Genomic DNA, 24,701 nt, shown 5'->3' with positions numbered 1-24,701 from the left:
AGATTAAAGGAAGACGAGGCAGCTGGGGCTAATAAGTTGCAAATCAATGCCATTAGCAAAGACAGTAAAGAAGGAAAAAAGATCCAAGCCCTGCAGAAGCTAAAGCTTTCAGCTCTGTCTCTCGCTGCATACAAACTGATTGTACAGTTGTCCTGGTTCTTCTCGGATTTGTCCTCAGATTCAGGGAGTTAAAAAATACAGAAGATGTCTGAATTTCCTCTTTATTAAACATGTATGTTTAATATATGCAGCTGTACTTATACATGTTTTGCTTTTGACTACACTGGACTTTGCATCAGACCTTGCAAAATAATTTTAGGATTTGGGAGGAGTAGCACCTATGATTAGCGAGGTTATGGAATTTAATTCCACTTTCTATGACCTACCATGGGTATGGACAGCACTGACCCACTTCATGGTACGGTACCATCACACCTTCTCAGTGTTTCAGAGCTAATGATGACAAACAGACTGGTAAACTCAGCAGCAGTCAGGAACATTCCTATGCGTTAGCATGGGATCAGCTTTTCTGCAAAATTGTTTCAACCAGCCCTGGGCATGTTTTCAGCCCATGTCAGCAAGCTCTGTCCCATAGAACTCATAATCATCGTTTCTGTGCTCTGACACAGACTGTTGGCATTGCAGCCTCTTCACTTTGGAGAAGTGATTTTACTGGTGCATCCACACACCACTGAGTCAGTTGGCCTCATGTCCATTTCTCCTGAACTACTGGCTTTACCAACCTGGATTCACGCTGCATGAGAAACTTCTAAAGGAATAAACACAAAATTAAAAAGGTGTCTTTGTTAGCAGAGAAATGGCAACTCATTGAAACGTTTTTACACTTACTTAGCAACTTATTTGGATTATTCTGTTTCACACAGTAACTTGTTTGTGTACACCAATGCATTCTGCCTTTATAACTGTGTCTTAATGGATGAAAATGAACTGTCACATTTCCTTGACCAATATTCATTTACATACCCATATTTTAATCTCTTTCACAATATTAATTTAGTCTGTTACATTTTAATCTCCCTTGTCACTCCCTGGCTCCTTTCTAATTTAAAATCTGCCCAATTCTTTCAAAAATTAGCAATGAATTATTATTATGCATTTTCATCTATGTTCTGTAGAAATAAATTTTCTCCTTTAATGTATTTCCTTTCTTTGTAAGCAATGATGATTTATACATCAGACAGATGTATACAGAGCTTTTCAATAGCTCTAATGAGAAAGATTTTTATTTCCACTTTCTACTAACAAGGAAAAATCACCTGGATTGTGTGGCTTATAAGCATTTCCCCACTTAAGTAGCACTGTGAAAGAACAAGCATCAGACAAACAAAAGCATTATGAGGCTGTAGTGTTGTGCATTCTGGAAACTCAGAGGGAAAATCAGGAACCAAAATACTTTATTTATAAAGTATTGAGTTTTTGAGAGAATGATGGAGGGTAAGGGGGAATGGAGCTCAGAGAAAAACCAAGCAAAGAATGGCAGGATATCTGTGTGGGTCCAAGTGGAGAAAATGCCTTGAATTCCCAATTAGCTCAGTAAACAGCTTAGCTCATGTCACTAAGACAACAGATTGACTGAATGTCAGCTGGAAAATTATTCCACAGTGAGTAATTTTGAGACCAACAAGAAAGGACAGAGAAGACTGTAAGAAAAAACTCCTAAAAAAAAATAAGGTGAGGAAAAGAAAATTAAGAGTCCAGACAAAGACCTGTATGGTTTCAGAATCAGAGGAAGTACCAGTGCATTTGAACCCATTAAAGCATTGAAGTGGAAATTTTATTTTACTAGTTCTTCCTCTTACAAGCTGGATAGTATTCCTTAAAACAAAGCCCCTCTCAGTGGGCTTGCTCCCTATTCCCAGCTAAAATCTGCTTAGCGTTTATCTAAGGCTAAAAGCATATTTACTCCCAACCAGGAAACAGCAATCTTCAAGCACCAGATTTAGAACAGTGGCATTTTATTTTGCATTTAATGTATTATATTGTTAGGAGGCCATGTTATTTTTATAGCATTCTACTTCATATAAAACTCCAACGATAAACTGAAAGATTAAGATAGTTCAAAGATCAAGATCTTCAGCAAATATATCCACAGCAGGGACACTGCTACCAATTGCAAGAGGAATATACTCATCTTTATTTTCTCATTTCTCTTACAAAGAAGAATATAAGGCCTAGAATAAAAAAATACTGGTCTTGATCTTTGCACACTGACAGGGAGCCCCAGTGAAAAACAATAGTGAGTTCTGCTGACACAGATGTGTTGCAAGACCAACTTTTTCTGCTTATGAATTTTCTCATAACAAGCTTCTCCAAGCTGACATGACATCTAAAGGGCAGAACTCCAACAGAACAGTGTCATCCTTTTATATGGGCTATTTTACATATCTTCCCATAAATTGAAACAGATGAAAAGTACTTACTTTTGCCATCTGCAACCAAATCAACCCATTTGATCCAAAGCTTGCCCAAGTTAGGGACAAGGCTTAAATAAGGCTTTGGCTCACTTTCTAAATGCAGATAACATGTTTTATGGCTATTTCCAGAAACCAAACCTTCACTATATTTCAGCACCACATGTTACCTTCATACACACACAGGTGTTTACTTATTTGTTAATAAAATCTATTCTGCCTTATTGTAAAATCTCCACATCTTCTTCTCTGAATCTTTTCAGAAACAGGCTAAAAGCATAATAAAAGATCTTCCATTTATTTTATTTTCTTCCCATCATTCATTATTGGAACATATATATTAGCATACTTAAAATACACTCTGAAACTGTGATTTTAATATACTTTATTGAAAAAATTACACAGTCTGAAATTGTTTTCAATGGACAAAGCGATGGTCACCTCTATCTACCAAGTCCTTTTTTGATGAATCATGACTACCATATGCCAAATTCACATCTGCATGACTCGCAAAGTAAAAAGATAAATCTTTTTTCAACATATCTTTAGGAATTTATATCACCAACAGTTTAAAATCATGAAATGCTGATGCTCTGACTATATTTCATGTCCTCTATGTTGCACCATTTCCCAGTTCACAGTTTATCCATGGATTAGCATGCCAATTGAACACATCAGTCAATGTCACCTTGAGAAAATTGTCAATAGCAGAGGAAGAAGAACAAGAGAAGGTTTAGCACTAAGGCCTGAGACACCACCACATTCCCTTGCATTTTCCTAAAGAAAAACAAACAAACAAACAAACAAATGAAAATAAATACAAGCCATTACACTCAATTATGATTATTTACCAAACTTCAGAGGCATAAGAACACTGGTGCAAACAACATGAAGAACACTCATGAAGTAATACAGGTGCACCTTTTGAGTGGAACAGGTGGGGATTGTAGACTGAAAGTGAGCATTCCCAACAAGGATTACAAATTCCCTCCCCAACATATTTTAGGTCTCATTCTACATTCCATTACACCGTCAGAGGCATGAAAAAGCTACTCCAGAGTAAAAAGGATGTCTATGAACATTTGCTGTACAAGCCACTGTAATCACATCTCGGTCTCTACGAGATCTCCTTGGCATGTACAAAGAGTGTTATGCAGAGCACAGAGTAGCAAATACGTGTAGCAGAGCGATCACTCTCCCTCCCAAGCAATATTATATGAACATAATGACTATTGCATGACAGCTGAGCTGCTGCCACCAGTTACTGAAAGAAACATTAACAGCACAAAGTTCCCAACCATCTCTAATGAGGAATCTTGTGGTCAGTGCTTGAGCCAGAGCAAGTTCTCAGATATTCCTGGCTGCCTGTTTGTGCTTACATCCTACCACGTTCTCTTACATGACACAAAGCAGTCTGCTAAAGCAGCAAGTCAAGACATTGAACATGAAAACAAAAAACATTTGCAGCACTTACAATGTAACTCACTTCTCTTAATACTGAGTGTTCTGAATATTTCCTGACGTTTCATTTTGGAAGATAGTTTTCCTATTTACTTTTTTTTTAAAGAAATGAAACATCTACCAGAGTCCAAAAGAAAGGAAAAGAAACTTACTTCAGGGTGAAATCCATGACAAGATTCTGGGCGTCGTCTTATCTTCTGAGATTTTAAACGCTCACATTTAAGGGATTCATTATGTACAAGGCAGTTAAGGAGAGATGTTCTGAGAACTGCATTTTTATGGGATGAAATGAATTCATTATGTTGAAATGAATACAGTGAAAATCTTTTAGCTCCTTCTTCCCTCTCCATCAGAACCCCAAGGTGATACGTGTGGTTACCACAAGAAAAAGAAAGTAATTCTAGTGATTTCCTCTCCATAGTTTTGACAGTATCACGTGCACTTACACTGCTAACCTGTCTTTCTGTAAGTGTGCAACAAAAGCACACTGCAGGCTGCTTTTGGCAAATTCCAGCTTATGGCAGAAAACAAATCCTGAAGTACAGAACAGCACAAAATAGGAAGTGGGGCAATTAAAACTCAAGTGATATATTTACTTTGTTACATTGCTATATTTTTGGAAAGCAGGATTCTGAAATATTTTCAATGCTCCAGTTTAACCCTAAAATAGAGAGATGTCTCTATTGCATGGAGTTTTATAAGTTCCAACATCAGGAACTCAACTCTTATAAGGAAATTACATAGTTAAGGCCTAATTTGTAACGTGTTCAGCTATCTAAAGATGATTATGACGTTATTCTACCTAAAGATCCACATAATGTGTTTGCTTAATTCATATTGGCTGTTTAAAAAAAATAAAAAGTGAATTCTCATTAAAAAAAAAAAGTAAGAACACATTCTCAGTTGGCTTCATTTCAAACAGTACCAGCACTTTATGGGTGATGATGTCATGCAATGCAAGTTTTACATCATAAGAGATTTTTCAATATTTGCATCTTGAATCTCTTTCTGACAAATTTGTAGATAAAAGGATATACCTTATTTCTATAGGTGCCATAGTAATTGGTGGGACAGAATCACAGAAGCATTCATTATCTACTACCACCATGAAGAGGTTGCTGCTTGGGATTTGCTGGATAACAAAAGACCTGCAAATCAAAAAGAAAACAAGTAACGGTGACATCATTTGCATTTCTGAGCCACAGGTTCTGTTAGGGTTTTCTGAACTTGTCAACACTGCCTGTAATACTATCACAAGTATCATGGACTTTTTGTTGTATCTCCACACCTTGTAGAAGCAGAAGGTACTGGGCAATGCCCACTCTATTATGTACACCCAGCTTTGTATTCATGGTCTGGAATGAAACTGAACCCCAAAAATAAGGAAGGTTCTTCTGCAGCCACGTACTGATAGCTCATGGTCCCAAACTTTAGCCTCTACAATGGTATCAGGGCCTTTATGCACTCTGGGTCTCGCTTGAAGAAACAGAAACTACTGATCTCAGCTTTCATCTGTCCTCTTGACAGCCATTTTATTACTGAGCCAACAAAACAGAGATTGAGCCTCAAAATCTTCTAAGTGGAGAGATTCATTTTAGAATAATAATGACTTTGTGGTACAAATATGGTGATAGCTCAGCACCACATTTGAATTAAGACAAAGTAGGCAACTAAAAAGGAGAGAGAAAAACAAAGACACGGCTTATAAGAAGGAAAACACCCAGGGGAGACCAGGGAAGGATCCTGTGGGCACAGAGGATGCCCAAAGTTTCAATGAGCTGAACCCTTAAGCATATACCATAGAGAAAAGGGGCAGAAGGCAGAGCCAAACAGGCACTGTTTGGCATTTTTTTGAAATTCAAGACACAATGAAAGAAAGGGTTCAGATCCAATTCTTGATGAATTTTTAAAATAATCTGTTAGAATTTATATACCATATCAGCAGAGTATCTGCCATATCAAATAACATTGAAATCTGACAATTCCAGGAATAAGGTGTTTTTCAGTGTGGTTTGCTGGTAAATGTACAGAACGTTAAGTGAGGGTTTGAGCACCAAGAAGATGTGGAGAGAAACATATTTTTCCTTAGACATCTTTCTTTAAAATACATATTGTCTTACTAAAATAACTCCCTGCTTTTTCCAAAGATCACAGAAGATGAAAAAGTGGAGAGGGCAGGGAATATTCAAACCTAGCCTAAGAAAAAAAATATTGGAAAACTTACTATAAAAATCTTGCCAACGGAAAGATTAAACACTTTTCAGTATTTTTTAAACTTACTGAACCTCCATTAAAATTACACTTAGAGTGATCTGCAATATGTTAGCTTTATGTTTATACATGAAATATACATTTATGGCATAATGTAAAAGGCTGAACTTTATAAATGTACCTACCAAACAGCTGGAGCATGTAGCAAGACTGACATCATTGTAATGGAGCATCTGTGGCTTTGTGGATTTGTGTGTGGGAGAAATGGGGCCAATAAAAGGAAAGGAGGGAAAATCTTTAGCAGACAATAACACCAAAATTGTAATGCATGAATTTCTCAAAACAGCTATGAATTAATCAAACACTAAAGGATAGAAAAAACATGATTTTTATTCCCAGAAATTGGCACACTTTGGATTTTGTGCCGTCTGAAACTCATATTTATTGTATCTTTAAAACTAGCTCAGAAAAGGACCCCAAGGGCATAAAGTGCTGTAACAATTAATTTAATGCTAAATGATTAATTTCTCTTTTTGCTAAGAAGGGGGTAATTACTTTTCTGTTTTATCTATAGTGGGCTCAAATCCAAGGCCCTCTGTGAAACCCTTTTTTGTGACCCCCAGCTGAATACTGAAGCCTGTGAAAAGCATGTACCACACAGCCAGGCTTAAAGGTGCCACTTCATGAAAGGTGGGCATATTTCCCATTTCATTTCTTCTTTCACCCACTTCCCTGGGGTGCTGTAAGGTTGTACAGTACAGACTGTTGCTTCCTCAAACTTGAGAGCGGGGAAAAAAAATTTCCTATCACTTTACCTAGCTGTGATGAAAAAATAAGCACTTTAACCCAGAAGAAAGAAAGTTTCAACTACAGAACTACAATGCTGAGTAAATTACTATACAACTACACTACCAAGTCTAGCAAAATTTTCTATTTCACTTAATTACTACAAGCCTTCATAATTTTTGACTTCTTCATCAATTTGGGGAACGCATTATATGCATGGATTGATGGAAATTATGAATTAAAGGAACTGCAAAATATATTGGGCAATGTAAAAAAACCCCTTTGCTATTCTAGGAATTATATCACAGGAATCAACTAATTAAACTGATTCAGTTTACCAAATAGTGAATATTATTACAAATCTACAGTCTGTTTCTCTAGTGCAGATGTTTGTGAAATGTCTAGCCTTATGGTGACTGCCAGAGAACATAGGACCGCCACAAAGAGCCACAAAACAATGAAACTTTTGGCTTACTGCAGCATTTTTTTTCCATAGAGCACAATAATAACTAATATCTTGCAAAGTGAAACAACCAGCTTCTCGTCCATCCCACTAGAGGTAAATTAAAAAGAAAATGTTTTCTTCCACAAGCAGGATATGAATATTTTCTCTTTCACAATTCTCAAATATAATCTTGAAATGAAGTTGCAAAGCCAAGTGTGAGTCCTCACCAGTCATTGACTTGTGAGGCCACAGGCAAAGCATTAACATACCAACAAGTGAAGACAGAGCATTGAAGACCGAGATTGAGTTGAACAAATGAGTAAGGGCAAAAGAATGTCCATTTTATCTTTCTTTTCTATTAATAGTTTGCACAAGCAAGTATACTTCTTTCAGCTGCTTTAATTTAGGATCATTTCACAGTCATGAGATGTCCTTACCCTCACCAGAACAATGGTAGAGAAGTTTCTGCCAGTCGTAACCACTGCAGTTGCTGTGTGGCTGTTCAGACAATTCACATGGCACTGCTTCCATGCCCAAGCTGGATAAAGCACACAATCATCCCAGCAGCAGCTCTGCTGTTTGAGTTGGGCCTTCAGTTTCCATGGTGACATGCATATGCATCTTTAAAATTCATTTTGAACATTCATGCCAGTAAGTCTCAGGAACCAAACATTCAGAGAAAACAAAAGGTGCGTGAACACAGTCAGACCAAAGCCTTTCAAAGACCGAAACATTCCACCAAAATGTTTCGCTCTGCATGCCAAGGTTCAACTGCAAGGGAGAAAAAACTCCAGCAAAGAGCTTCCATGGCTGCAGTGGGAAATAAAGTTGCTGACAAAGTAATGAAAATGGTATTATGTTTTAGTGAGGTCCACTGTGAGTCTCTAAAGTTTCTATTACAATAACTATTTCTGAACACCTGCTGGTTTAGGCTGGCATTTGTGCCACTGGCAATATGGAAGCCAAGTCTCAAGGACTGAGTAAAGGGGTTTGCTGAACATTTTGCTGGTTTAACAATCAAAAGAAAGTCTATGTTTATTTGCCTTAATATCATGGAGAATGTTGCATGTTTAAAGACTAAAGCTCTTTTTGTGTTAAGTAGTGTAAATCTTTTGATTTGAATCCTTTTCCTTTACACCACTATCATCACCATCATTTGACAGTGGTTGCACAGAAATAGCCTTGCATATATCTCCAAGTATAAAACAGAATAAACTATTGGGGTTCCTGCTGAAGCACATTGAGTCAATAAGAAGCTTATTAACAATTTCTCCTCCATCTTTCATCCACTGAGGAACTAGTTTGGTTTATTTGACGTGCAGGTTCAGAGGCTTAAAACAGACCTGAAAACAAACTGTTTCTTAACTTTGTGGGGAAGGTGAGGAAGGAAGAAATTTAATACTTGAAAGGGGAAGAGAGAGAAGAAGGAAGAAAATCTAGTCATGCCAAACTGTTTTGTTAATGAAGAAAAAATAAGAACCGAGAGTAAATCTGCAAGAAAGTTTGTATTTTGAGTCAGATCATTACACAATACTTTTGTCATATTACACACACATTATCTGTTTCTTTTTAACCTATTTCTGTATTGGTCCATATAAAAACATCTTCACAAATATCATACAAATTGATCTGGGGAAAAAACCCCCAGCTTCATGTTTTACTTTGAAATAGTAAATATTTGTTTAAAAAGTAATACTTCATCTGCTCCTTGAAAATTAATATTTCATTGTGGAATGAAATAGGAAGAGCCTTGGAATTCAAGTACTGCTGCAACTATAATTAAGTTTGGTAAAGTTGTGCTTATGAAGACGATAAGAAAGCGCGTGTGTCTGGTGGCTAAATGACTCTTCCCACAGAGAGTCAGTTCATTCTAACTCCTTAACACACCCTAGAATTTGGAAATCATCATAATAGGACTGTAGTACAAATGTTGGAGGGCAGTCACACCAGCTGCCTTTATGCACATAACTCAGGTTCCTACATAAGAAGGGTAATCACCTCCAACTCTGGACAGAGCACATGCAGAGACATGGACTATTCAAGGATAATTCAGAGCAGGAGCTTGGCTTCGGTGATCTGAGTCATCCTCTGCAGGAGGGTCCTTCTCTCTAATGGATGAATAGTGATCCTGCAGAGAAATGCATCCTGAGCAGGGTGAAACGTGATACCTAAAGCTAAGTGCAGGCTGCAACACCTGTTCTAAAAGAGCCAGCACTCTACATTCAAATCTAGTTGGTTGGGGTTTTTTTAAATTTGAATCTCCTCCTTTTGCTTGTACATATAAAATTTTTCACACAGTTACAATATATATTCTATTGTTATCATAATAATTTTTTCCAAAGACTATGTTTAGGATAAAAAAAAAAATCAAAAATCTCCCCCACCTAATTCCAAAAATGTCAGTTCTTTTTCTTACTGTAAGAATTATTTTCTCCTGTAAGGATAAATAATTAGAATATATACAGTAGAGGAGTGGGGACTGAGCTGACACTACCCTTGATACACTACCCTCTCTCCACATTGTGCTTCTTTATCTTCCTTTCATCTTCCAATCTCTGAACCTCTGGGGTGGCAAAGTATTAGTAAGGCAACTGGGAGAGGGACAAACCTCTCTGGAAGGGAGGCAGATCTTCCAAGATGGAGAAAAGGACAGGATGACAGGACAAGCAGTGTCCTTTGGGAAAGGGATAGATGGAAGTAGGTCACTAGCGGCTGCAGGAGGTGGCTGTGTCATGAGGCCTCTGCAGCTTGTCTCCTTAGGGATTTTGGAGCACCTCCCACATTGATACAAACAGGCACAGAAGGAGCAAGGTAGAGCTGGGCCCTTTTTTCTCCCTATCTGTCCAGCTTACTGGCCAACTTGAGGATTACGAAGTAAGTCACATATTTGGTTTGTTAATGCAGGTCATTGCTTCACTACAAATACCTCAATCATAAGATGCAAAATCTATATGTGGTAGGCTTAACATCTTGTCTCTGAAATGCTGTTGGCTTCAATTTTCCTTTCCTAGCATAGCTGGATCGATAACAGGCAAGGTAATTCTAGTTCAGACACGCTAGAGATGTGTCTTGTCCAGCTAAGCAAACCTAACCTTTAAGTTGTTTACTCTCTACTATTTGACTGCAGCATCTGCTATTAAAGGAAATCAATATTCCTGTTAAGCAGCCTAGTCTCTGTATTTCCATGCAGGAGAAGTAATCCATTTCCTTCTCCACTGATGTTAAGTTTTGGACAGAATATAAACTGAACATAGACCTGAGGTTTCCCTACTAATAAGCAGCCACTTACATAGTCCCAGAAACACCCAAGTTTAAGGAAACCTGTTGAATGCAACATATTTTATGGGGTACTGAGGGTGGGCCATGAAACAGTCATATTGGACTGTTCAGACCTAGGATCCCAAATACCATCATTTCTTGGTCACTTGCACTGAACTATTTTCCTTTTCCTGGCCTGCAGACATGCTGCCATAAGCTGGTGGCCAGTGACACCACTACACAACTTGTTTCAGCAACAGAGAATGGTAATAAACCTCCTGAGAGCATTCAGAAATCTCTGATCTTCAGAACCACTTTTCCCTGTTTTCTTCAAACAGTTGTAAAGGTTGAAAAGTGTTTGAGGGAACAAATTGAATGTCAAGCAGTGTGGAAGCCTGAAGACACTTACAGGATAAGACTATGCCTGTGGAATCAAAAAATTTAGAGGAAATATCTTCCCATTATCCTGAAGAATGGAAGATATTTCTTTGTAATTGGAGGAGGATTTGAGCACAGCAACAACATTAAAAGTATTCAATTTGTCTAAAGACAATGCTGTGTGTTTCTTGTTAAAAAATTAATTCTTGTTTTCTCACAGAAATACTTAATTGTTGCACTTTGCTTCAAAACACCCTTGTTCATAAGTAATAATTATTGATCTATATGCTGTATTTTACAATCAATATTATATTTTAATTTTACAAAAATACACTGCTGTTATATCTGTGCTCATGACAACAGATGCTGTACAGTAGAATATATGGTCATGACAAACACATGGCTTAGGAGGGATTTTAGTCATATAAATATTTAAATAGCTGTTCAGATTCATTCTTAATTCCATGCTCAGGAGCTTTAACAGCCTGATTTAAGGGCAAAAAACCCCCATATGTGTATTTTCCATTTGTTTCTTTAATGACCATAGGAACACTATTACTATTGTTTAAAGTCACAGGGGGACTTACATTCAAATAATGATTAGAATAATAACACATTGTTGTGTTAGAATATGTCACTCCTGCACATACATAGTCATACCAATCAGTTTTAGGTGGCAATAGAAAAGATCTTTTAAATACCAGTTGTTTGCTCATGCAGATGAATCCTATAAAGAATAGAAGAAATTCACTGTGAGGAGTTTGAACTGAAACAAAGGGAGAATAATATTTTCAAATTGGCAACCTAAACACATACACAAAGATGTGAAAAAGTAGGCTGAATTTCCATGGTACTCAACTTAAATAGTCCTCACTAAGTGCTCTGGTGCTTGAGCATTGCTGTAAATTCAGCCATTTCCCTCCAGGCCTTGCAGTGTATTTTTTGTGTGCAAACCTCCATTAATGATGTTTGAGTAGTTTGGATTAAGATGAGTAGTTACTTTGCGATTACATTTCACATCTGTCAAATTTGATCTTTCCTATTTTTTAGAGAAAGAAAAAACATACCAGGAGCAGGGTACAGTAAATGGAAAATATTGTGCGCTCTGCACTCAAATATGTTACTCACATAATGTTGGTTGCAAACGTTCAACCCTAATGGTCTGGAACAAACTTTAAGCATTCAGCTGAAGTGCAGATATCCACTTTGCTATTTCCCAACTCCTATCATGTGCTTTCCAGGCTGCTGGCCACATTTCCAACCCACATTTCTCTCACTTATCATATTTTTTAAATGAATGAATGAAATGTTTATATCACAGTCAAGTTGCGCTACTTGTTTTCTGTGGGTTTTTTTCCAAATAAATGATGATAGAGAATGGAATATCTTTAATGCAATTTATAAAAATAACATATATGCCAATAATAACATTTCTGAGAGCTGGAGCAGTGTATAAAAAAATCAGCTAGTGGTTCTGTCATATAAAAAGAGGCAGATAAACTCCCAGCCTCAGGCCTGTAATCTGACCCTGACCTCATGCTAGCAAAATAGAGCCTGACTGACTGTAGCACAACTTGATGTCAGTACAAACACACTCAGAGCAAAGTTTAGAACCAAGGATTTAAATGAGCGATGCCATCCTCGCTGTTCCTGTGTGTGCTGAATGTTTGTGGGTTTTCAGACAGGAAACCCCAGAAGTGTGGATCCTCTTTCACTCTCAGTCAGGGGATGCTTTCTCCGATAATTGATGTTCAAATATGAGTACTTGACCAATTGCATAACAGAAATGCTACAAGCACCCAAAAATTTTGAGTGTACAGCCTTTAGGGTGACAAAAGTTACTCTGTGTAATGAGTACAGTGGTCATAACCTTTTCAGCCCAGCTGCTGTCCCGTATGAGGGTGTAAGATAATGGAGAGCTTCAGATCTCTAGGTTTAAAATGGACTGCAAAATTTTTACAAAGACAGCAAGCCCAGAAATCCCACAAACTTTAAATATGAGTTGACATTCACACCCCTGAACAAACCTGAGCTGAATATTACATAAGTGGGTGTCCACAGGTAGAGAGGGTACCTGATTCTAAGCTCACAATGAACAACGGAGGAGACACAGTAATTGGAACAAAGCAAATCATATCAGAGGTCTCTAAAACATTGGAATTAGCTTTTTTGCAGTGACATGGGTTAACAGAACAACAGTAGAGAGGTCAGAGAAGTTACCCAGGCTGGAAAATGCAGTTCTACTACAGCATGTTAGCAAAAATGGGTTTTTAGCAGAGTTTTGCAGCCCTACTTAAATAACTGCGGTTTGTATTGAGAGACATCTCAGATTATGTTTTTAAAATACTGTATGATTTCTAAGCTAGGTTCTAAATATAACTTAAAGATTAAAAAGCCAGTTGGTATACTCTGGTTTAGGAAGGCTCACAAATTTCATATGACATTGTGAAAGTAAATTTTGAATTGCATGAATTGGTAACTACTCTTTTCCACAGCTTTAGGTCTAGTCTAATCTACAATATGACCATAGCCAAGAGTTACACAAGAGAAACTGAAGTATAAAAAGCAGAAATGATCAGGAGATTCACATTAAAAGTGTAATAAATCTTAGAACTAAACTGCTCAGTGAATGTGCCCACAGAGTGTTTTGCAAAGGGGCTGTTCATCTATTGCTGTAAATAGAAACTTTAGCAATGATTGTGAAGGCCACATCTGAAAGAATTAAGTACAATACATGCTATCTTCTCTGTATCCAGTTAAAACTCGTTATTATTTTATGTAATATACAAATGCTTTTTGCATGGCTCTCAAATCTTAAGATTCATGTTGTTTTTCTAAGTTAAAAGCTTTTAAATATCCATTAAGCCCTCTCAAATCCTTTATAAAGAGAAGTGCTACACGTGCAGATGTCTTTGCCATGTTTGCATTGTTTTTATTAGAGTATAATATAATATGAATACATTATAAAATAAAATTATTGTGCTAGTATTAGCTATCCTTCACAAGTGTGCCTGGCTTTAAAAATTCATTGCATTGTTTCTCAATTCTAATAATTTTTCCTATTCCAATCCAATGTTGATAAATATAATATATATTACTGATTAGTTCTATATAAATCCCCTATCATTACAAAGCATCCTTTCATTGCATCAGATGCTATCTATCATTTGGTTAATAATTATTAATGCTTGTATAAAAACTAAAATTCAGTTAAATTTCAAGTATTCACATTTTATAGGAGTACTGAGTTTAACCATGAACAGTGTATGGGTGGAGATCACCACCTTTCCATGCAGAGGTTGCGTTTATAAACTTCTCAAGCAAACCAGCTCTAGTGTCATTTGGAAGACACAAGTAGGGAGTTGGGGAGTTAGAAGAGATCTCATCCTGCTTGTTAGAAAAAAACCTACAGCAAAAACTTCAGACAACATTAACAGATTGAATGTCCAGGAAGCCGACCCACGTATCTCCAAGCTTTTACAGTACTTACACGACCAGTGCTATGAAGCCTCTCAAAGAAAAAGTTGCACATATCTGCATGAAAAGACCACTTTTTCCTCATCTTTCTCTTCCCTCTATAGAGTCCCCCTCTCATTCAATATATTTCCTGCCATTAAAAATATCCTTTTAGACAGGTTACTATAGTCAGAATTTTTTTACATTAAATATACTTTTTCTCCTTTGATCCATAGTGATTCTTTCATTCTCCAAGATTTTTGTGATGATTAAAATGCCAAGCAAATCGAGAAACTGAGTACAGATTTACACAGTTTTTGTCAACTAAACAAACAAACTCCATGGTTTTGATTTTTGGGGGGGCACCCTCATACATAGAAACTGAGATAACAATGAAAGACTATTCTCAGGATAGGGTGGCATTCTATGTATAAACAACTAAAATACTCATGAATTCAACAAGCATAATAAAAAAGTTCTGAAACAAAACAAAACAAAACAAAGGAATATTGAACATTTTTGTCTATTTAAAAACAAAAACCCCAAGAAAGCAAAAATACCCCATTCTTGAAAACTGCCCAAAGGATTGTTAAACTAATGACTGGCAGGCATAGACCTGCCTGGTAGCTTAGATATGTCATGCTCTATTATTTTATATACCTTTTTTCTCAAATGAAAATAGTAATTTACAGTGTTTCCTGAACTGGTCATTCAAAATATACATTATCAAAGGGTAGAGTTAAATTGCCCATACAGTGACTTTAAATTGCACCTGCATGACAAACATTATAATCACTGTTGCCTTTGAAGTGAAGAGAAAGTTACTCAGCCTGCAAGTGGAGATGTGTGGGTAACGCACAATATAAAATTTTAAGCTAAGTATAAAGACCTTTAATAAACAATTCTAGCAGTTTAAATTGTATAATTTGATAGTTTTTACAAGGAAAGAACAGGGAAAAAAGTATTTTTAGGTCTTCCAGAGCTTTGGGGTTTTGGCTAGGATAAGTTTCTACAAATACTGCTGTTGCCTCAAATTTAAAGACTTTTTAACAGTCATAAGTGTTCTGCAAGTCTGGAAGATCAGATTTTCAGACAAGACAATTCTATATATTTAGCTTGTGGTTCTTGAGACTTCACTGATTAACCACTGAGGTACGCAAAATACGGAGTTTCCCTTGAAGATATTCCTTGACTTTCATGCACATCTAAACAATCTCTCTGAAATTAAGGTCTGTTCAACGTTGTAAAGATCACCCACGAGCAGTTTGCCTACAGCACACCTGTGACTCGATATGGGCACAGGTCAAAACCATTCACGTGCATGTTATCACCCAGGTACTTGGCACGGCTGCTGAAAAAGCAAGAATGCAGAAACACGCAGGCTAAACAAAGCCTGGTGAAATATAGAGAACCCTTTCTTCACAGTCATGGAAGATGGATACAGTAGAAGGAACACAGCCCAAAATGTCTTTTAGAAGACCAACTACAATTTACTGCCCTAACAACTCCAGGACATACAAAGGGACATTCTGCTGCACACAGATAGAGCTCTGAATGTGAAGAAATTGGCCCTCGATGCTTTGGTTGTTTTATGTGGCAAGATGATTTGTTTAGAAGTAAACTAACTACATCTGAAAAGGCAAACGATAATTTATTTCATGGTAAATTGAACTGGGTATTTATTTACACATTTTAAACATGATCAAGTGCAGCAGTTTGGCAAGCTTCTACTGAGAGAGCAATGTAGAAATATTTTAGCAAATGGTGGTGTGTCTCAAGATTAAGTGGTTTTTAAAAACCATTACCACTTTAACGGCTGCAGATTGCACTATTCCTGACACTAATATACTCATGCCCTGAACAATCTGAATCTAATTTGTATTGTTATTTATCTGTTACTGCCAAATCTGCTCATTTAGTGGACAAGTTTGAAATTTGTCATTATAGATACACATAAAGGGTTCAGTGTCACCCTGAACTACAGTTCCATTCCCGTTTACCTCTTTTATTGACAATAAACAGCATTCAATGCCCAGTCTGTAAGAAAGTAAGAGAAGTAATTTGGTTTATTGATGATTTTCCTTGTTAAATAAATGTCTGCTTACTAACACCCCAATGGGCCAAAGACATAATATATAGGACAGTGTTTATTCAAATAAGTAGTTCCTATCCATTTTAACAGGCAATTTACCTGTGATAGTCAACAAAGTAAACACATTCATCTTGCATAATTAAAACACACATAAATCTTTCCCAGGGTTAGGATGATTGTAGCCACATACTTCCCTGCTTCCCTTGTGAGAATATGTCTTTCTCATATTTACTTTTCTCTTTATTTTGTGTCCCGAGACTGTGCACAAAGAATCAACTGGAAACAAAGCAGTTTCTTGGGGGTTTCTGTATTGACCTTGTGGACCCCTGAGTGCTGCAATTAAAAGAGAAGGGGGCTTTGCTCCCTGGGTCATTGGAAGTAAGGCCAGATTTTTGATCTTCATCCAAGTCCAATATGTCATCACACATGAACAGGAGAGGTTAAAAGGGCAAATTTTTAAGCATTTGACTGTGCAACTGCTGCATGATCTGTATACCCATAGCTTTTACAGTGAACACACATATATGGTAATTATGCACTCAACTGGTTCCTTGCACCTTTGAAATTTTAATATATATACTTAGAGTATAAGTAGTCAGATAAGTAAGTTGCTGATCTACAGAAGATCTACAGGCAGCCAGAGTTATAGCTGAAATTAATAGTATTTTCCTAAATGAAGTTTAATGAAAAAATTTGAATTTTCAGACATAAATAAGATTTGCAAATAGGCAAAAACTTTTTTGTTTGTTCTACAAACGAGAGGATATAGTAAAAGATCATCTAAATTTTTCCAGTCAAATATCATAACAACCATCATCCCTTCTAATTTATAACAACAACTTTGACTTTCTAAGATGGTTTCCTTAGACAATTTTAGTGCAATTACAATTTGCAATGATGAGGTCACCAGAAGGCAAAACCTGGTAATGTAACCAGTGAGCATTGCTGAAGAACTTTAATTGACACACTTACATTTAAAATTGGCTGTCATGTTGGGGTAATACCTCATAAAACTACAAGCAGCACTGAGATGCTTATTTAGCCAAAGACTTCGAACTTAATGTCTAATCAAAACCACATCTCTGAGCAGCACAACACCTTTAAAGCCCATACTAAGTGCATTAGTGTAACTCTGACTCCACAGAGTGCCAGTTGACATTGATAAAGAAAAAAATACTTCTCTTTACGAATTCACTATTTCTAACATTGAAGCTGTGATACGACATTCAATAGTCTATCCTATGAGCTTTCAGACATAATGGGGTTTAGTTTTTTAATATTTTTTTTGTTGTAAAGTGGAATAGCTCACTGGAAAATATGAAAACATTTCAGATTTTTCAAAAATCCCAGTTTTTCTCTCTTGTTGACAGTGCTTAGAAAATGTGGGTTAACTTGTTTTTCGTTGCTGTTTAAATAACAGATTAATTTAATAATCATTGGGATATTGAATAACAACAAATTATGGGGTGGGGCAGCCAAACCCTGACCCTAATGACATTCTTATGTTAATTCTTATTTTCTTTCAGGCTCCTGCTTTCTTAATAAAACCTATATTTTTGAAAATCATTTTTAAACATTGCAATTTATCCCAAAGTAGCATTTATTTTTTGCTAGTAAGAGATAAGTTTACATACAGAGAGTGCATTTTATATGTCTGTATATATTTAGTGCCTGACTCAAAGCCTGCTTAAGTGTACAGGTGCCCCTCCATTGACTGAGTTTCTCAGAGGTGACTGAAAAGGTGAGACACTTACTAACAAAGCAATTAGCGTGTAGCCCTTTCTACTGTGTCATTTATTTGAGGACCCTTTGATTTAAATCCAAGCACCCATGATTAAATTTATGATTGGAAGTGTTTATAAGAGAGTTTTCGTTACTATAGTTGGTAACTGTTTACTTTGGCAACTGAGGTGCAGAGTATTTCTATAAGATCAGTAACAGCTCACCCAGGACTGAATAAAACTGAGCCTTGGACTCTCACTACATGACCTTGTTAGCAAAACCACAGTATTTGTGCACCAAAATGCCTTATCTAAGTAACAGGATATGGTTTCAAGTAATGTCAGTCATCATTTTTACTTCTGCTAAAAGACTGCTTTTAACCTCCTTTTTCAGACAAGGGCTCTGTGCTAGTGCCTGACATTGTAGGATCAAAAGCCACTGAGTTGAGTAATTTTTGACACAACTTACTTGAAGCAGAGCACTTGCACAACTTTTGTTTGCAAACCTGTTCACAATACACTGACTTTCCTAGTGCCTTTCAAATAGGTTTTCAATATTCCAAGGGGTGTATAATTAGCTAAATATTTACAAGTATCTTTTTCTATTTGAAATAAATATTTGCAATTATATATCACAGATTAATCAATAATGTGATCCAAGAAGGACACAGAAAATAATCCCACTGACTCGAAGGGATCTGAATCAGAGCCTGGTATGCAACAGATGCTGCACAGATTAACCACTGGACATGGTGTCAGTGCCAGACTCGTCGTATATACAACTGAACCTAAATTCTGACTGATTGAGCCCATCATTCTTAAATTACAAATATTAAGCAATACACTTGCTTGTAAAAATATTTATTGGTACTAAAGCCATGAAACGGAAAACTGGGTCAGAAGATGTAGGTCTACAAAGGACTTTGGGTCAAATTCCTGAGCTGTTCTGCGGGAAAATGTCCTGGGTTATAACAAAAATATTTGGAATCCAATGTAGTCTGCAATCTTAGATGAAATTTGTAGATTGTTAATGACAGTGGGTAAATGGTATAACGAACAATTTTCCCATGAGAATCTAATAGTTCTTCTGGATTATTTCTTTAGGTTTTGCCATTGCTTGTGGAGAGAAGTAATGGGTGCCTTGAGATCAGTTTGTAACTTACAGGGTTTTCTTTTATTTTTTTTTCCACTGTGGAACACAAAATGTTTTTCTATGAAAAAGATCTTAGTGCATTTTTTTTGAAATACTATAATTTTCACTAAACTCAGTTTCCAACTTGGTGCTTTCCAAGTATTGCAGAATTGTATTATTTTTGAAACTTGTTTCTTTGACCTGAAGTTACCTAAGAACACAGACTAGAATCTGCACTCCTTTGAGAAAACCTAGTCCTGTTAAATTAATCTTCTTTCCATGGAATCATGTCTGTTTGCAATATTTAAACAGAATCATAGAATGGTTTGGATTTGAAGGGACCTTAAAGACCATCCAATTCCAACCCCCCTGCCATGGGCAGGGACACCTTCCACTAGACCAGATTGCTCAAAACCCCATCCAATCTGGCCTTGAACACCTCAAGGGATGCATGATAATTTGTTGCACAACTTCTTAGTAATCTTGTGTTAAAATTATCACAAATTAAGGCAGCTGAAATTCTACAATGCTGGCACAAAGCACTCATAGCAGTGTAACCTACATTGTATTTGATATGTCAAGTGGAAAAAGCATGGCTTGATTCTGTTGAGTTTGTACTTTTCAGTCAGTGGGACCTATTGTTACGCTTAAAGGGCTCCCGAGCATCAATTTACAAAGCACTCTCATACTTCTATCCCACAAAGCCATATAAAACCAATTATTCATACTAGACATTAACAATGTTCTTATACTTAAAAGTTGGTCAGTAGCAAATCAAAAGTCAATATTAGCACCAAAAATTTACCTCCAGTGTACTTACTCCTATTTCCTGTTTTAAAATATTGAAAATATCAAGGAGAAAAAACAGGACTAAGTCCAGAAGCACACCTATTGACTTCAAAGTGACAAAGTTTTCACCTTTATTTGCTAATTGCATATTGATTTAGCCTGGAGAGAGAGAGTGTTATAGCAATTTTTGTTTAACTTATAAATTCTTCCTGACATTTATATTGATAGACACATTATTGCTGTAAATACTCATCTCCTTTATGATGACAACTTACTCAGCATAAAGGAAATCCAATGAAGTGACTTCTCAAGGTACAGAAATTTGCATAAACAATACCTATGCAATTCTTCCATTACAATGTACCAGAACTACAGTCAAAATGTCACTGAATATAGCCACCAAATGCAGAGAAAAGAAATTTCAATTGTGAAGAAGGAAAGCTACACTGAAGTCTTTCTCTTCTTTTAACCCTATGAGGGATGACTTTACAGTAGCACTGGCAGAATTGACAAGATTGCAGCACTGACATGTGAGATTTATTACTATTAACTCAGCTTCCCAGCACTGGACACTTAGAGAATGGATTTAATCCTCTCTCACTCTTTCAACCCAATAACTCTAAGAAGGAAACTCTGTTTGGCATTCCAGTAAAACAAACAGGTATCACTGTACCACAAGGGAACTCCTAACCTATCCAGCAGGGTTTCACTCCCGTTGAGGAGCCTGAACAGCACTTACCTTTTCACATCTCAATCTTACAGACAATGTCCTTAGAATGCTGCCTGCAAATAGGAAAAGTCTTAAAGCATTCACTATTTGAAATTAACATAAGCCTGTACTGGTTTTTACATTTTTTTTGGCAGAAAATAATAGGCAGCACTTTAATTTAAGAGCATCAAATTTTTAAATGACCCCTGTAATAAGAGAAATGACACCCTGACAGAGGTCATTACATAATGCAAAACATAACAGACTTGTACGTTCTTCAGCACAGCCTTGAATAATTCAGTTTTATTGCTTTGTCACAAACAGTTGTATAAAAAAAATATTGAAAGGGCTTACTTGAAACAGTCATCGCAAGCAATATTCCCCGTGGTCTCCTTTATAGTGCGTTCGGAAACAAAAGCTGGATATTCAGTGTCACAGGGCTCTAGGGTTTGTTTCAACCTCTGCGCTATAGGCACAGGAAAAAATATCTTGATGTTAACATGGGAAGAACAGCACACAAAATTGGGAACAACATGAGATGCTGTGTTGCGGAGCTCACAGAGAACGGAAATGTTACTCAGCTTCTGCCACCCTGTGAGATTTCCTAGGCAGTGCATAACACTATTTTTTCAATTAAATTAAAAAAAAAAAAAAGAAGTTTATCCATGGAATGTAATTTTGCAAGACATTACTATTAAAGTAGTTATTAATGGTTTAGCCGTTGCCAACCCACTTTACATATGCACAAGTTTTCATTTTTTCTGTGCAGATTCAAGCTGGATTTACTGTTGTTTTTGTCTCAGTGGTGCTGTGCATCACTAACCTTTATTCATGGGAGTTTACATTTATTTGATGAAAATTTTGGTATATTTTACTGAAGCCAAAACACTTCTTTTTGATTACAGCTTGGGAATCTTTGCAAGGTTTCATCAGCTACAATAACTCTGTGGATGGGGGAGTTAGAAGAGTTACTTTACCCAATTCCAATGTTATCTGCTTCCCAAAATACTAATAATGAAGACTCTTTAGTCTGAAGCCCTCGCAGGACAAAGAAAGAGTCACTATTTACATCTTAAAGATTGGGAAACTGAGATACAAGAAAACAGTGAGACTGGTTCAAGGTCAAACTACAGGACAGCAGCAAAGCTGGGAACTGAAGGCAGCTCTTCTGACTCTCACGCTGAAGTATTTGTCAAACAATGCATGTCCCTCATTCCCTCTCTTTTTCCTCCTCACACCTTCATTGTTCCTCAACACAGAGATATACTTGCACATCAGCACAAATGTTCAACCTATCTTAAACTAATTGCTAAGTGAGAAAACAAGATGAGGTATGACAAAAATAGATTACACTAAACAGGCTCTTGGGCTGGACAGATCTTCCACTGGAGATAATCTGTTTCAGAGCGAGTGGTGCATCCACTGTGCAGTGCAAGGGAACCACCACAACTGCATTTGCAATCACACAGCAGGACATGCATTTCTGAACTGTTCACAGTTTTTGTACATAATAAAAAAAAGAGTACCTCAAAGGAGGTACTAAAGTTGGTCAGAAGAGTTTCGTTATTTCTGAAGTTTTCATTATGGTTGTGACATATTTAAGTATGTCACATATTAAGTATTTTTTTAAAAAACTGTCTGACTAGCTCTACTGTACCTTCTCCCTTTCTCTTCTGTTCCTCTTATCTGCTGGTAAAGAATGACTGGAATTTATCACCTGTGTTTTGGGTCTACCCTCATTTTTATCAACATATGGATTGTGTAACAAAAAGACTGACGAAGATTCATGGGTCTCAGATTTCCAGCACCTCTCTGGAGTCCAGAAGATGATGAGATTGTTCAAGGTTTAGGGTTTCTTCTCTCTCATTTACAAATGTGATTGAGATTACAAGATCTTGTGCAGAACTACTTTTCAGAGTAGGGTTTGTTAAATGGGCAGGTGTGTGTGGACCCTCTCAAATTTTCACAATATGTGATACACCATTAATGTCACAAACTGAGTGGGAAGCAATTTCCATATTAAAGAAACTGATCTTTTTTCTGAGCTTTGTTAAGCATTGTTAAATTAAAAAAAAGGTGCAAATTTATTAATTTTAATTTCATTAAGTGCAGTCATAAATATTAAAATTCTTAGTGGTAACATAACATCTACAGAAAAATTTGGTACTCTTCTGTATATATATAAAAACTTAATTTTATATATATATATATATATATAACCTATAATTCCTAAGCATGTGCTTTTTTCTCCTGCTTTCTCATGAAATATCTCTTCCTTTTGCTTTACTAAAACATGCTGGTTTCCAAACAGCTATCTGTTGCTATCTAACCAAACAGGAGCTGGGCAATACCATACAGGCATACCATAAAAGTTATGACATCCCAATGACGAGGGGGTATTTTCAATACTCTTACTCATCAAAGAAATGGAGCAAGTGACTTGTGTAATTAAAACTTCACTGTCAACTAAAACTTGAAATTCCTCAATCATGCCTGTCCATCAAAGTGCTGTAATGATAGTTTTGTTTTTAAGAAAAGCAAGTTTGCAAGTTATCAATGCCTCATCTGTAGTTAGCGCACTGTTTAAGTACAAATCAGACATTCATTCTCATGAGATGAAAGGGGATTTTTGCTTTTGAAAGATATTTTCCCTAACATACAATGCAAGTGCCATTGAATGTTTCATGTCAGGATATATTGAGGCATATTTGTACAGTATATGGGAAAAAAAATCCAAAAAAGTTGTTTCCTACAGTGGTTGCTTTATGCTGTTCTGTAAACACCAAGGACTAGGGCTGGTGAACCTGCCATTCCTCTTCAGATACAAAACAGCAACTGGTTTGCATTTTCTGGGTCCAGCACAGCAAGCCTGACTGTCCCTCACAGCCATCAGTGTCAGAGACTTTTTTCTTCATCATTAGGGAAATCACTGGAAAGTTAGTCTTGGTTTTTAGGAGACCTGTGTAGGCACTGCTGGTCACAAAGCAGTCACCAGAGCAAACAGTGTCTGCCAGGCTCCCATGAAGCTCTACCCGTGTGTAGGCACCCAATCTGCATCAGACTCATTGCTGGTATCTCAGAAGCATCAGCTCCAGTGCTGCAGAGCACTGTGCAGTTCACATCAGTGTGGGAAAGGCTGGAATAAGTTCATGCACCTAAATTTTCAGAAGACCAAACCCTCACCTCCACCCTTCCCCCTACCCAGCATTTACCACACATTAGGCAGTAGCCTGACATGTGCTTTGCCAATAATTTCTGGTTGCTCCAGGACAGAAATTTTATACTAGGAGCAGGGAATACTGGATTATTCCAGGGCATCAGTATGTTCAATTTTCCTGACACCTAAACTTCAGACTGGATGTGATTTTGTCTGGATACCAGGCAATGCAAATATCAACTGAAGCCTAAAGCAGCAATTTTATCCTCTGCTTTGCTAAGGAATGTGCAAATATGAGGATGAAGAATTCAGTTTAAATCATTATACCAGCACAATTTGCCTAAAAAATCATCAATTGAAGAGCAGTGCTCCCATAAATTAGCCCTTTAGTTCTGAGCAACTTCTGAAAATGCCATAAAAAGTCTGCTAAAATCTAACAGACTACTTACACTGAAAACTTCCCATTTTTATGGGAACTATTAAAATTCCATCATTTCAAATGAAGTTTCCACATTTTAAAAATTATTTTGAGTAAACTGAATTTTAATTCACTTAAATGTATATTTTGAACGGAGTCATAAAACAAAATACAATTTTAACCAGTCTTGCTTAGCATAAAATCTGTCTTAATCCTTAAAAATTATTTTTGTATGAAATTATATTGAGATAGGCAT

General features: G+C 36.7%; 1 protein-coding gene across 4 annotated transcripts in view; it reads right to left on the bottom strand.

Moving 5' to 3' along the window:
* Nucleotides 1-2,800: 2,800 nt before the first annotated feature.
* The window catches only part of CACNA2D3 (calcium voltage-gated channel auxiliary subunit alpha2delta 3), a 409,434-nt gene continuing 387,533 nt past the window's right edge, over nt 2,801-24,701 (bottom strand). For all 4 annotated transcript variants that reach the window (XM_027700391.1, XM_027700390.1, XM_027700389.1 and 1 more), the window contains 4 exons: nt 21,225-21,336; nt 4,929-5,041; nt 4,046-4,128; nt 2,801-3,209 (listed from right to left, as the gene is read on the bottom strand). In XM_027700391.1, the coding sequence (XP_027556192.1) occupies nt 3,117-3,209; nt 4,046-4,128; nt 4,929-5,041; nt 21,225-21,336 (401 nt within the window). In that variant the 3' untranslated portion in view covers nt 2,801-3,116. The remainder of the gene's footprint in view (nt 3,210-4,045; nt 4,129-4,928; nt 5,042-21,224; nt 21,337-24,701) is intronic.

This window comes from Neopelma chrysocephalum, unplaced genomic scaffold (genome assembly GCF_003984885.1).
Source record: "Neopelma chrysocephalum unplaced genomic scaffold, ASM398488v2 Primary Assembly neopelma1_147, whole genome shotgun sequence".
NCBI classification, from domain to species: domain Eukaryota; kingdom Metazoa; phylum Chordata; class Aves; order Passeriformes; family Pipridae; genus Neopelma; species Neopelma chrysocephalum.
This window is presented reverse-complemented; position numbering and strand designations above follow the sequence as displayed.